The 12,571-nt window shown below is 51.7% G+C and overlaps 1 protein-coding gene across 2 annotated transcripts; it reads right to left on the minus strand.

Annotated features, from left to right (window-relative positions):
* Positions 1–469: 469 nt before the first annotated feature.
* On the minus strand, positions 470–12,372 carry ATN1 (atrophin 1). 2 transcript variants are annotated; one of them, XM_006862626.1, is made up of 10 exons: positions 12,301–12,372; positions 7,983–8,174; positions 7,712–7,849; positions 7,447–7,560; positions 4,563–6,538; positions 4,052–4,274; positions 2,680–3,376; positions 1,646–1,789; positions 1,196–1,376; positions 470–1,006 (listed from the first exon to the last, which is right to left on the minus strand). In XM_006862626.1, exons 2-10 carry the CDS (start codon positions 8,007–8,009, stop codon positions 973–975), a joined length of 3,534 nt encoding a protein of 1,177 aa, XP_006862688.1. In that variant the 5' UTR covers positions 8,010–8,174; positions 12,301–12,372; the 3' UTR covers positions 470–972. The 2 variants fall into 2 exon arrangements, with proteins under 2 accessions (XP_006862688.1, XP_006862689.1); XM_006862627.1 differs by lacking the exon at positions 12,301–12,372 and having other exon boundaries at positions 471–1,006; positions 4,563–6,535; positions 7,983–8,082.
* Between the last annotated feature and the right edge of the window lie 199 nt (positions 12,373–12,571).

The following is a 12,571-nucleotide window of genomic DNA, read 5'->3' on the forward strand; positions in this document are numbered from 1 at the left end:
GCAGCGACCTATTTGAAACCACGCCCACCCTTACTTCATAACTGTTTAAGCTAGTGCAAGCGAATACAGCACTCTGAAACCCTTGTCCCAGAGGACTCCGTGGCCCCTAGTTGTGCGAGTGGCTGAAACGACCCAAGGACTCCTTTAGTTTAAAGGAGCTCAGGGTAGTTTCATAGAGGGTCCTGTCAGAGGCAGACCAGTTCCAGGCCTCCTACAGTTTGACTTTCCCAGTCTTGAGAAAGCCAGGGTGATGACAGGATCCCATGTGGGTGTGTCACACCCCCCAGTGTAACCATCTGACTTCGAAGACACCGGCAACTCTCCAGGGTCTTTATACTCAGTTATTTTCTCAAGTCCTCTCCCTTCCACTTCCCCACTAATTTCTGGTTCCACAGCTTTTTCTCTAGGCATCCCTACACGGGGACCCACCCTCAGTCCCATATCCCGCAAAGAACGAGTCACAGCCATCTTCCTGGGGAGTTGTGAGGATATTTTTGTTTGTTTGGTTTTGGTTGGGATGTTTTTTAAAGAGCATCATATAGATATTTATATATATAAATTATTAATGTGGGAGAGGGAAGGGGCATACATCGCAGGGGGCGCGCACACAGGGATTGGGGGGGCAGGGGCGGCACACGATGCTACGCAAAACAGCCACATCTAACAGATGAAATAATCACACCAACAGGGGAGGGGAGGGGGTTATGGCCACCAAGGGCTGGATTTCAGGGAGGAGGAAAGCAGGGGGACAAGGAAGAGGAACCTGGTCCGAGATACTGTGCGCTTCTGCCCCACCCTCACCACCTCCCCACACCAGCATTGGCCTTCTGTCTGTCCTTTTCTCCTCCCCACTGTCCAGTTGCCAAGGCCCTGGAACTGAGCGTTTTCCTCTCCTGGGATCTTTGTGGCCTGCCGGAAGGGGGGCCTCCAAGGTCCAGATGCAGGGCCATAGGTGCTCTCTTGGTCACAGGTTTACAGAGGCTTGTCGCTTTCCTTCTTCAGGTGACTTGGGGAAGAGGATAGGGAAAGGCAAGAGGAGTCAGAACAGGATTGAATGAGTATGAGGTAAGCAAGCCCATAGCCTGGTACCTCTCACAGATGCAGAGCCTGTAGTCCTGAGCTCCCAGACCCTACCCCTACCCCCTATTCCAGGCTGGCCCTGGTCCCTGGCCCAGGATCGCCCCCAGCACCACACCTGTAGTAGTCCTCCTGTGCAGGGAGCGGCACGCTGTGCAGGGGATGGTGGGCATGCAGCCACTGCTGCTGCTCCAGTGCCAGGCGCTGCAGCTCCGCAGACTGCGCGTGCATGGCCTGCAGCTGGTGGGCTGCTGACATCGGGGCAGAGAGGGAGGCTGGCAGGTCCCGGTAGGGGGCAGCTGTGGGTAGGAGAGGCAGAGGGCACAGGGCTGATAGGTACTGAGCACCTCCTACAGGCCAGGGGGGAACTGAGACTAAGAATTTAGGTTACACACCCAGTCTTGCAGGGTGTCAGTGGTGGAGCCAGGTTACAAACCTTGATAGTGCAGCCTATGTCTCTCTTGAGCTGCTCTTCCTCCCTCCCCAAACCCAACTAGGTCAGTCCCACCATCCCAATGCCGTCTTTCTGACCTTCCCTCATTAGAGCTTCCCCAACCCTTATCCTTACCAAAAAGCTGGTGACGAAGAACTTCGTTCTCGTGCAGAGGATGTGGAAGAAGAGGGTTGGGGAGGGTCCCAGCTGGGTAGGGGATCCGGGTAAGGTGAGACCCTGAAGCCAGGGGATCAATGAGAGGATGCACCGAGGCAGAGGCTGAAGGACAGAGAAAAGGAAGGTGTCACCAGGAGGCAAACAATCCATCTGAGTGAAGGAAAACCTGGTGAAAGAAGATAAATGGAGAGTGAAACACAGGGAGATCCAGAATGGAATAGGAGGCAGAAGGAAAGAACTAGGGACCTGGGGAGTGGACAGGACTAAAGCACACTCCTTTTTCAGGGGACTGGAATAGGGGTAAATGGATGACAGAAGATAGGAAACTGTAATGACCAGAGGGCTCAGAGCAAAAGGAAGACTCAGAAAATGAAAAAGGATAAACACAAGTTTAGGAAATGAGGCAGGGAAACGAGACGTTATAGAGGGAGAAGGCACAAGGAAGCCTAGGATGAACACAACTGAAAGGCTATGCCAGGCAATGTTTTGGACAGTAAGAAATTTGGTCAAAGGAGAGTATAGCCCATTACCACCTACACATCCAACACTAAAGCAGCAAGGCTCTTTCTGGATCTAAATCTAGAAAGAGCTATATCAGATCTACAAGTAGAGAGGAATATGAAAGATCTCCACCTGGCAGGGGAAGACAGGATGGCAAGAAACAATCTAAAAGTTAAAAAAGAAGGAACAAGAAAATAGGTAAGTGAAGGATGTGGGGGAAAGAGCTGTAAGTGTAGAAAGGTGGTGTTTCTTCACAGAGCTCTGACTTGAGCCTTATCATGGATGGTTTGCTAGCCTAAGGAGAGGGCTGCTGTGTGGAGCACATGAGCTCTGTAGCTAGGCTAGGGCTGAAGGAGACAAGCTAGGGGCTTGAAGAGGCTCATGCCAGCCTAGAGGAAGGAAGTCTTGGCCTGAGGAATGGAGGAACCTGGTCACTTTGTCAAGGGTAAAGACACCCCAAAGGGCCAAGTCAGGGAAGTAGGAAATCTTACCTGCATGGATGGCATCCTGCTGGTGCAAGTGTAGGTGCGAGTGGATGTGGGAGTGCTGGTGGTGATGGGGGGTCACGTTGAGCATCTGCAGCCGGGCCAGTGGGTCATTGCCCAGGGCTGCCACCCTTTCTGCATGCTGCCTCTCAGCTGCCAGTCGCTCAGCATAAGACATATCAGGCCGCAGGGCTGGCCCAGCTGCTAGCGCTAGACGTTCTCGTTCTAGGGGCCCCAGGCTTGGATGAAAGGGGAAAGGGTGCAGGCCAGGTGGACCAGGCTGCAGGGCCAGGCCCCCATGTCGAGGAAAGGGATCAAGACCTGGCCCAGGAACTCCATGTAGGGGTTCCAACTCACTGGGCTTCACCTCAAAGCCAGGCTTGAGACGGTCACGAAGGTCTCGCTCACGGGCTTCCCGCTCCCTCTCCCGGGCAGCTGGGTCACTGCTGTACAAGGCTGGGACATTGTAACCCAAGAGCCCGGGGTCCACTGCCCCCAGGGGCACATAGAATGGGTGGTTGCGATTGCCAGGAGACATGACATGGGGTCGGGCATATTCACTGAGGGTGCGCAGGGCTGGTGTGTCGGGACCCAGGTAGGGGGGCACTGTAGCCACAGCACTGCCAGGCTCAAATGGAGGGCGATGGGGCACTGGACCCAAAGATGGGCACTCCACTGGAGCACGGCCCTCCTGAGCCAACTTCTGTGGGACAAATGGGAAATGGATTTTAAAAGCAGTTTTAAGCACCATTTAATATGACATGCAAAAAAGAAACCTCTGAATATATGACTAGGAAAAAGGCTGAAAGAAAACAAATCAAAATAAATGTGTGTTATGAGCTAGTCAGATTATTGGTTAAGTATTTTCTTCTTTACACATAAGAAGTAAAAAAACAGTTCTAGAAAAAGGCCCTGGAGTCCTGGTGTGGCGCCGCGGGTTAATGCGCCGGACTACAAAGTTGGTTTGAACCATAAGGTCGGCGGTTCAAGCTCACTAGCCCCTCCTGGGAAACCTCTACAGAGTGGCTGAGTTGGAACCAATTTGACATCACTTAACAGAAAGTGGTCTCTGGTCCCAAGCTGCCCATTTGTCCCAGAAATGAATGCTAAAATAACTCACAACATGGTAATTATGGCTACCTGGAACTTCTAAATTCCTTCTTGTGACCCGTAGATAACCTCACCTGACCTTGTCTGCCCCAACCCAAGAAAGAATGCAGATTCTTTTCATAGGAATCCCTTTAGTCTCCATTTCCTGAGCTGTAATGATTCCTCCTAGTCGACTGGTGGCGTTATTATGATCCCACCCGTCTAGCCTCCCGGCTCAGCGCAAGAGGGAGGGAAAGAAGGCGGGTGGCGCATTTTGTGACGCACTCACCACGCTGCGCTCGAGCTCGCGCTCCTTCTCACGTTCGCGTTCCTTCTCGCGTTCGCGCTCGCGTTCGCGCTCCTTTTCTTCGCGCGCGCGTTGCTCGGCCTCGCGCCGCACCTTCTCCACTAGGTCGGCCCGCTTCTTGGCCAGCTTGGAGCCCTCCAGTGGCACGAAGTACAGGTCGCTGCGCGCGCACGAATTAAAGCCGCGGTCCAGGTGTTTGTTGAACCTGCCAGGCGCGGAAGCGGCGCGCGCTCAGCCCTTGCGAGCTGCCCGGGCGGCCCCGCGGCGACCCAACCCTTTCGAGCCTGATGCTGCCTCGACGTCCCAAACCAGCTTCCGCAGACCCTGAACTATTTATGTCAGGGCCTTGAGGGCAAGGCAAGGGCGCAGGAACACGAAACAGTCCAAAAAGCATATGAATGCAAGGTCCCTCCCGTGCCTACTCCCCCCTCTTGCCAGCACTCCGTGGATTCAATTCCCGTCTGCCTGCCTGCACCCAGCCCAAACCTCTCACCTGGCAGACTGGCTGGCATGGCTGGGTACATCTACCACCTTGGGAGGGGGCGAGGGGCTGCGGGCAGGAGGCACTGGGCTCTCGGGAGGTTCATACTCCTCAGCCGGCTCCTGTTTGATCTGTGTGGCGCTTAAAGGTGGCCCTGAAGCAGGGGCCGCAGGCGGTGGTGGAAGGGAGGACAGACTTGAGGTCCCCGCTGGTGGTAGTGGCCCGGGCCCCACAGTGGGGGAGCCTGGCTTGAAAGTCCCTGGACCAGCGGGGGGCGAGGCGCCTCGGTAGCCAGGTGGGGTCCCTGTTCGGAATGAGGGCGGTGACCCCGGCTTATATCCTGGTGGGGTGGCTGTCTTGTAGGCCCCAGGGGATGGGGCTCTCTTTCCATATGGTGGGGGCCCTGGTGGGGAGGCCGTTTTGTAGCTTGCTGGTGAGGAGGCCACGGTAGCAATGACAGTGGAAAGGGTAGCTGAGGAGGTGGTGACTGGAGGCACGGGTGGGAAAGGGTAGGGGGCCCCTTGGGGGCCCTGGGAAGGAGAAGGGTGTGAACATGGGTAGGACCCTTGGGAGGAGGAAGAGGAGTTAGAAGAGGCAGAAGAAGCTGGGGGGCCATTGGGACCCGCTTGGCTATAGGACACCTGGCTGTGAGGCGGAGGCAAGTGTGCTGGTCCTGGTGGGTAGGGCCTCAGAGACCCCAGAGAGGGCGACATGGCATAAGGGTGCGCATGGTGAGAACTACTGCCCTCCAGAGAGTGGGGATATGCTCCAGGTGGAGGGGGCCCAGAGCTTCCATGATGTTGCTGTTGTTGCTGCTGCTGGTGGTGATGGTGGTGTGTTGGGGTTGCTGGGTGGGCAGTGGATTGGCCCCCAGTGGAAGGAGGGAAGGGACCTGGATGGGCATTGTTGTTGGCAGCTAAGAGGCGGCCATAAGGAGGAGGTGGTGGGGGACCCTGGCTCCACACAGCCTGGGATGGGAGGGAAGGTTGAGTATATTTGGGTGGCTGATTAGAGACAGAGAGACTTGTTGGGGGTGGGAAGGAGTGAGGATAACTGGGCAATGCCTGGGAAGCTGGGTACTGGGATGCAGACGAAGAACTGGCAGAGGAGGCTGCTGCAGAGCTATTAGAAGACGAGTAAGGATACCTCATAGGGGGGGCTGGGCCAGAAGAGGAGGAAGTAGGGGGCAAAGGGTGGGGAGAGGGGGCCAAGGTTGGCCCCTTCTCTGGACCAGGGGGAAGTCCACCCATACCCTGTCCCATGGCATGGGGAGAGGGCAGATGCCCAGGTAGTGGCTGAGCCCCTAGGCCAGGAGGAGAGGCCGATGCATTGTTGAGGGGTCTCAGGGCAGGTGGGGGAGGCAGATTTGGTGTCACATGGGGGAAGGTGGCTGGTGGTGGAGCAGGGGGTAGGTTCCCACCACCCACTGGAGTGGTAGGTGGCTTTGTTGGGGGAGCACCACTAGCCCCAGAGCTTGAGATTGAAATGGGGGTAGTGGGTGGGGGATGCTGCTTACCCCCACTGGAGGCTCCTACCGAAGAGGCAGTCCCTCCCCCCTTGGAACCCATTGGAGGTCCAGACAAAACTCCCCCACCAGCCCCTGAAGGATAGAGCTGTGGGTGAGGGGGAGGGGCACCTGGAGGAGCCTGGAACATTCGAGATGTGGGGGACTCCATGGGAGCATGATATCCAGAGGGAGTCACAGAAGGATGGGGTTCAAAGCTAGGCTCTGGCTGTCGTGGGTTGCTATCTGCTGAGGGAGGGGAGGGAGGAAAGAGTGGAGGTGGGTGGTAGGGTCGGGCTGGGCCCTGAGACAGGACAGAAGATGAGTCGGAATCATTCTCCACACTTCCGGGGCTGTAGATGCTGGGGGAAGTGCTGCGGTTGTCCTGGTCAATATCCCTAGGGTCACTGCTGCCATCATCATTGAGGCTCCGCCCATCTAAGCTGTCCAGATCAGAGGGAGACTGTGGCCGAGGGAGCTCCTGCTATAGGAAAGGGAGGACCATATTTTCATCTTTCTTGCTTCCCTAGATTTGTGGCCTCCCTTGCACAAAATCACTTCTCCCTCAGAGCATCTCTGTGTATTGTGATGTGATGAACACTCTTGTTCAAGCCCACCTCGCCATCTGGGAATTCCCCCACTCTCCCTACATTCTCCACTGCTCTTTAACAGCCAACCTGATTTCCTTCCTTATTAAAAAAAGCCTATTCATCCTCAAGTGTCCATCTCAGTACCTTCTCCCCTTTCATAGTTGGACCATCCCTATCTTTCCCATCTCATATCTGCCCTCCTCTTCACATTTATCCCTTTAATGGATCATCTCAAAAACCCTCAGCTCTTAAAAAAAGGTACATTCTGCATTTTCCTTATGGTTTACTTGTTTCTTCTATTAAGACTTCTCATCATGAACCTCCTTCCCAGTCCTATGTGAAATACCAGGATCTATGGCAAAAAGGAATGATTGGTGTTGTGCGCTGTGGAGTCGGTTTCGACTCATAGCGACCCTACACAGCGTTTCCGGAGCTGTAAATCTTTACAGGAGCAGAAAGTCTCATCTTTCTCCTGCGGAACTGCTGGTAGTTTCAAACTGCTTACCTTGAGATTAGCAGCCCAACTCATAACCACTATGCTACCTGAGCTCCTTAAGGCAAAAAGGGCTAAATCCCTTAAACTCTTCTAGTCCCCCATGACCCTGCCTGGTCACCTACTGACCAACACCCTAAACAACATCAGTGTATATATGTCTAACAAGGCTAATTTGTTAAACTACTAGGATGTGGGTACTCTCTTAAAACCCAGGTGAGATAGATGTAGGAATAGTGAGTGAGAGAAGTTTAGAGGAGAGAAAGAATGCCCAGGTAATGGATCAGGATGGCTGCAAAGGCATCTCACCTCCGTTTTAGTCTTTTTTGGTGCACTGGTCTCCTCACTTTCACTCTCTGACATCTCCTCACTCCGGCTCTGCTTGCTGACCTTTGGAGTAGAGGCTTCCTCTACTCGGGCCTTCTATCAGAGAAAAGTTTTGTCTTAGACCTTGAGTCTCCCGAGACTCCACAGCTAACATCTGCCAAACAGGAAGTGCCCCCATAACATACACATACACTCTCAGCCCCAGTGCCCGCCAGGCCTCCTGTGAGAGAACCTAAAGACAGAATACCTTGGCTGTCTGCCTAGACTTCTCGGCTTTGCCATCACTGCTGGACGTGCTGACCCCTCCAGGAGAGGCCCGGCCCCTCGATCTCAGTTCTTCCCGGGGCCCAGGGGCCTCTTTCTTCCGTCCACTCCTCATTGACATCTGAGGAAGAAGACAAGTTATTTTTTTTATATCAAGCCTAACTTTATGATATGCCTTTATATTTTTCCTTTCCAGGTTTTACCACTTCCTTTCCCTTAACCTTCCATGTCTCTCACTTTTAGCTGTTACTTACTGAGTCTTTATTCTGTCGCGTCTTCATTCTTCAGGCTGTGGAGACCCCATTCTCCTCTGCCTGGGCAGCTGAATACAGAAACTTCTCTGCTTCACCCCAAGTTCCCCACCACTGAGGCCTGGGGAAGTAAGAAGCAGGATCTCCAAAGTTCTAGTGTAAGTATCTGGAACTTGCAGGATCTTTTAGTGAAGCCTGTAGAAACAGACCACCAGAGTCTCAAAATTGGGTGATAAGAGTCTGTTTCTGCCAGAGGACTGAGTAAGCAGCCTTTGGCCTTTGGGCAGAGAGAGGTACAGGCGCCATGGGCAACCTCAGCTCATCTACAAGTGAAGGAGAGAGAAGCTACTCACAAAAGAATCTTTTATCTCTGGGGAAAGCAGAAAACTCAAGACCTACCTATGAGCCCCAATCCAGAAGATTACATATTTTACCCTTGACGATCTCTATAGAATATTGGTATGCACGCAAACGCCACAGAGCTTTACAAAGGAGCATAAAGAAATGAATATGGAGTAATAATTTACTAGTACCTTCTTTATTTAAGTCCTTGACATACACAATTTCATTTAATATGTCCAATCAACTCTGAAAAGCAAGTACTCTCATTATTATTCCCATTATGTTGATGAGAAAACTAAGGCTCAGAGAAATGTGATTGTGACTTGCCCAACTTCACAAAGGTAATATGTGACAGAGCCAGATTCAAGCCCACATCTAACTTCAAAGCCCCTGCTCACTCTTCTATATTTGGATGTACTCGCTTCAGAAACTGGTGGGGAGAATTCTCAGAAGGCCTAGATCAGTCCCAGAGATCTGAAAAGAATTTAAAAACAAACAAAACAGAGTAGATGGGGAAAGAATGCCCCATCCTACAACACAAAGGAGTACAGTCCTACCAATCTCAAGACCAAACCTAGGTATCTCTAAATTACACAATATTTTTTGTATGCGAGTGTTTGTGAAGCCCACTATTTTCATTTGCACTTATTTGTAATTCCTTCTGAGTCATAGCTCTCTGTATTACAGATTATAAAATCTTTAAAAGCAACGACATTTTCTGACTTTTTGCCCCTTCCTATGCATGTCACCAGCTGCTCCTCAGAAACCCTAGACAGGGTCACTCTAAGTCGGAATTGGCTCAAAAGCACTTAACAACAAAAATGCATGTATCTACAGGTGGTTTTTTCTGGTTATTGACCTTTAAACCCACTAATTTCAATATGTCTTCTTGAATTAAGTGCTGCTAGCCACAGTGAGAAGCAAGTAAGCTTACCCAATCATTCTAAGTTAGGAAGCCTGGCTAGGTAAATGGCATCTGCACATTCTACAGCATCGTTTCCCAAGGAGTATTTCTCATTCATTTCCAATCTTTCTGATGCCAGTAGGGAAGGGTGAGCTTAACCTTTGCAGAAAAATTTATGACAATTTACCTAGAGTCACAAAATAGCTGGTACAAAGTCCCAGGCCTATTTAACTTTCAAATGGTGTTCTACTTAGTTGAATCATCTTTTTTTTTTCCTCATCAACTACAACTACTGCCACATTTTTTGTTCTTGTGCAGATTGGTTTTAAAACACTGTCAACCCCCCAAATGCAAAGGATAAAATCCAATATAACAAAAGGGAAAAACAATTTAAACAAAAGCACAACAAAGATGAATATTTATGATTGGTTGTGATCTTTGCCATTCCCTCTAGAGCTGGCTACCCATCTCTCCTCCTATCACAGAACCTGTTCATCTAATCAGTCAAGGTATTCAAAAGATCACAGAAATACAGGAAATGTCCCTGAAAAACAGCAACCAGTGTGTCCTTCCCCTCAGCTCAACTTTTTAAAAATTAGCAGAAATCTGTTAAAATTAGCAAAAAGTAGCATTGAAGGAGAAAAGCAATCTTAAAAAGGGAGGGAGGTAATTCCAGGGATGAAGGGAGGGACTGGAACTGGATTATATGCATGGTTTTGAACCTGGGGCATATTCTAGACCAACCAGTTGAGCTATACTCCTTGCTCTAGCAATGAGTCACTATAACTAATATTTATAGAGCACCCACTATGTGTCTGGCAACACACTAAACACATTCACCTTGATTACCTTACTGCTAAGGGAAAATGATACACTAGATTGGGAAACTGGAAAGGGGATGTGAGCAATAGGAAAAGAATCAATATGAATAGGAAAATGAAAAGACTAGGAGCCCAGGGGGGTTCAAATGGTTCAAATGCTTGGCTGATACAGAAAGATTAGTGGTTGAGTCTTCCCAGAGGTGCCCTGGAAGAAAGACCTGATGATTTTCTATCTCAGAAAAAAACAATCAACTTGATGACAACTGGTTTGGTGTGTTGTTATTTTTTTTGTTGTTATTTTGGTATGGAAAGGATATCAGAAGAAATACAATCTAGTCACAAGGCTTTGTGGGAGGGACTTACAGGGTGAATTTCAGGATCACTGGCCCAACCCTCTTCATTCCAGACCTGACTGACTGGCAAACCAGTCCAAAGTGTCTTTTAGATAACAACGCAGCCCAGACCAGCAGATAACAGCAATGCACTGGCTTAAACCACTTTAGAATCCAGGCTTGAAAGAGGGGCCTCAGAGATCAGCAAGTCTAAAATCCTCTCTATTACCTGAAGCTGAAGAGCAAAGAAAGTGACTTGCCCAAGGTCACAGAGGCACAACCAAGACTAGACCCAGGTCTCTTAGTTTCCATTCTACTGCACCAGGCTGTGCACAGCCCTCTCTCCTGGGCCACCCTCACTTGGGAGAACCTGGTCATTCCTGCAAGGTCAGGGAAGTAGATGTTTGAAGGTTAGCTGAGGGAAAGGGTCCCCAAGTCAGATGCTCTGGGAAAGAGGTAAAATGATACTCCTTGGTAAGGGAGACTCAAAGAGAAATTAAAGTTTAAGAAAATGGAAGGACTTCAGTACAGAGAACGGGGAACAAAAACAACAACAAAAATGCCTGTGTAAAAAGTCCTTAATAATAAGCAAGCCAGAGACCAGAAAGATGATACAACTTCTGAGCATTTTCAACCACCCACCAGGCCTAGGAGGAGGGATAGGACTTGGAGTAAGTGTATATGACCTGCAGGTAAAACATGTCTACCTGTTCCAAGAGACTGCTGGAAGGAAAGGGGTGCATCCTCTGGGGAACCTCCTATCCACCAGCAGTATAAAAAACATCATACAGAACCCAGGCAAGAGCTAAGAATGGGGGCCCTGCTGTACCCCAAGGACATAACTACACACTGAGGTCCAATCAAGATTCTGAACCCCCACCTATTGGACATCCCACTGGACCATTACCATAGCAACAAAATGGCAACCCCCCCACCCCAAGAGACCATCCCAGGGGTCCACCTGGCACAAAGGGAGATCTTAAAGCTCAAGGCAGTAATGAAGTAATGAAGGCCCCCCTATACATAGACCACACCTAGAGGGGCAGCCGGTGCTCTGGGGATTTGAGGGTGGGGTCACAACTTGCTGGGAGTGCCTGTAAAGCTGCCCAATTCTTTCTTCTCTCCACCATCTCTGAAACCTTTTCTCCCTTCAATGCTCTGGTCTTTCACAGTGTTAGGGGGACCCACAATACAGGGCACCAACGTCCCTCTCCCAAAAGTAACTATGTCTAGGATTGAGAAAACAGGGTCTGAGATGACCTGCAGTAAAGGAAAGAAAAAGGTATCACAAAGGCATCACCTCACTCCCACCCCTCAAAATCCCTGGTTCTTCTGAAACAGGGACCTTTCCTTGCCCCTTTCGTAACCAGTTTCCCCAGGTTCTGTTTCCCTTCCTCATCAGCCACAATCCCTCATTTCACCTACCACACCCCTTCCCCATTTCCCACTTCCCTTCTATTCCTAACACCCCAAACCCTGGCCCTTAAACCCAGACTCGAGGCCTATGAGGCTTTTCCTGGAGTCCTCAAGCCCCACCTCGCTGCCATCTCTCCAATTCCCCTCATCGGCATTCCCCGTTTTTCCTCACCCAACACCCCCACGTCCCCAGATCCGCGTTCCGCCTCTTCTAGTCCCGGGGTCCTGGCTACCCTTCTTGCCCCAACAGTCCTCTTCCAGAGTCCCTCCCATCTCTCCCCACCTTCCCGATCCTCAAGAGTGCCTAGGCCCCCATCCCTCCTCGGGGCCGACCCCACCCCCTGAGCCCCCAACCTCAGGCCAAGCAGTGCCCGCAGTAGGGGGACCGGATCGCGAAAATAACAAATGGAGGCGTAGGCAACGGGAGGGGGAGATGGGAGGGGTGGGGGTGGGGAGTCGTGGGCTAGAACGCGGCCGGCTGGAGGCCCCGGCGGCACACAGCTTACCTGGTTGTAGCTCCGGACGGCTGGCTGGCTCCGGGCGGGATTTGGGGCTCCGGCGCTTCCGGGGGGCGGCGGCGGCCGCTCCCCGCCCCCCTCTGCTCTTCTCGGCTTCAGTCGCCGCCGCGACGGTGGCGGCGGCGGCTTCGACCCCCTTGGAGGGCGGCCCCCATCTCCCTTTTCCTCCCCACCTGGCCCCGATCGCCCGCCGGCCCCGGGAGCAAATACCGATCCCGCGTTCGCTCGCCCCCTCCCTAATCGCGCCGCCTCCCCCGCC

This window comes from Chrysochloris asiatica, unplaced genomic scaffold, assembly GCF_000296735.1.
Source record: "Chrysochloris asiatica unplaced genomic scaffold, ChrAsi1.0 scaffold00050, whole genome shotgun sequence".
Taxonomy (NCBI): Eukaryota; Metazoa; Chordata; class Mammalia; order Afrosoricida; family Chrysochloridae; genus Chrysochloris; species Chrysochloris asiatica.

Bases quoted from the DNA above. Each gene is read 5' to 3' on its own strand.
- ATN1 (XM_006862626.1), bottom strand. From the start codon at position 8,009: ATGAAGACGCGACAGAATAAAGACTCA. The intron at 3,377-4,051 runs GTGAGTGCGTCA...TTTGTCCCACAG, and splicing joins GCGAGCTCGAGCGCAGCGTG to AAGTTGGCTCAGGAGGGCCG. The intron at 1,377-1,645 runs GTAAGGATAAGG...TCCTACCCACAG, and splicing joins TCTTCGTCACCAGCTTTTTG to CTGCCCCCTACCGGGACCTG.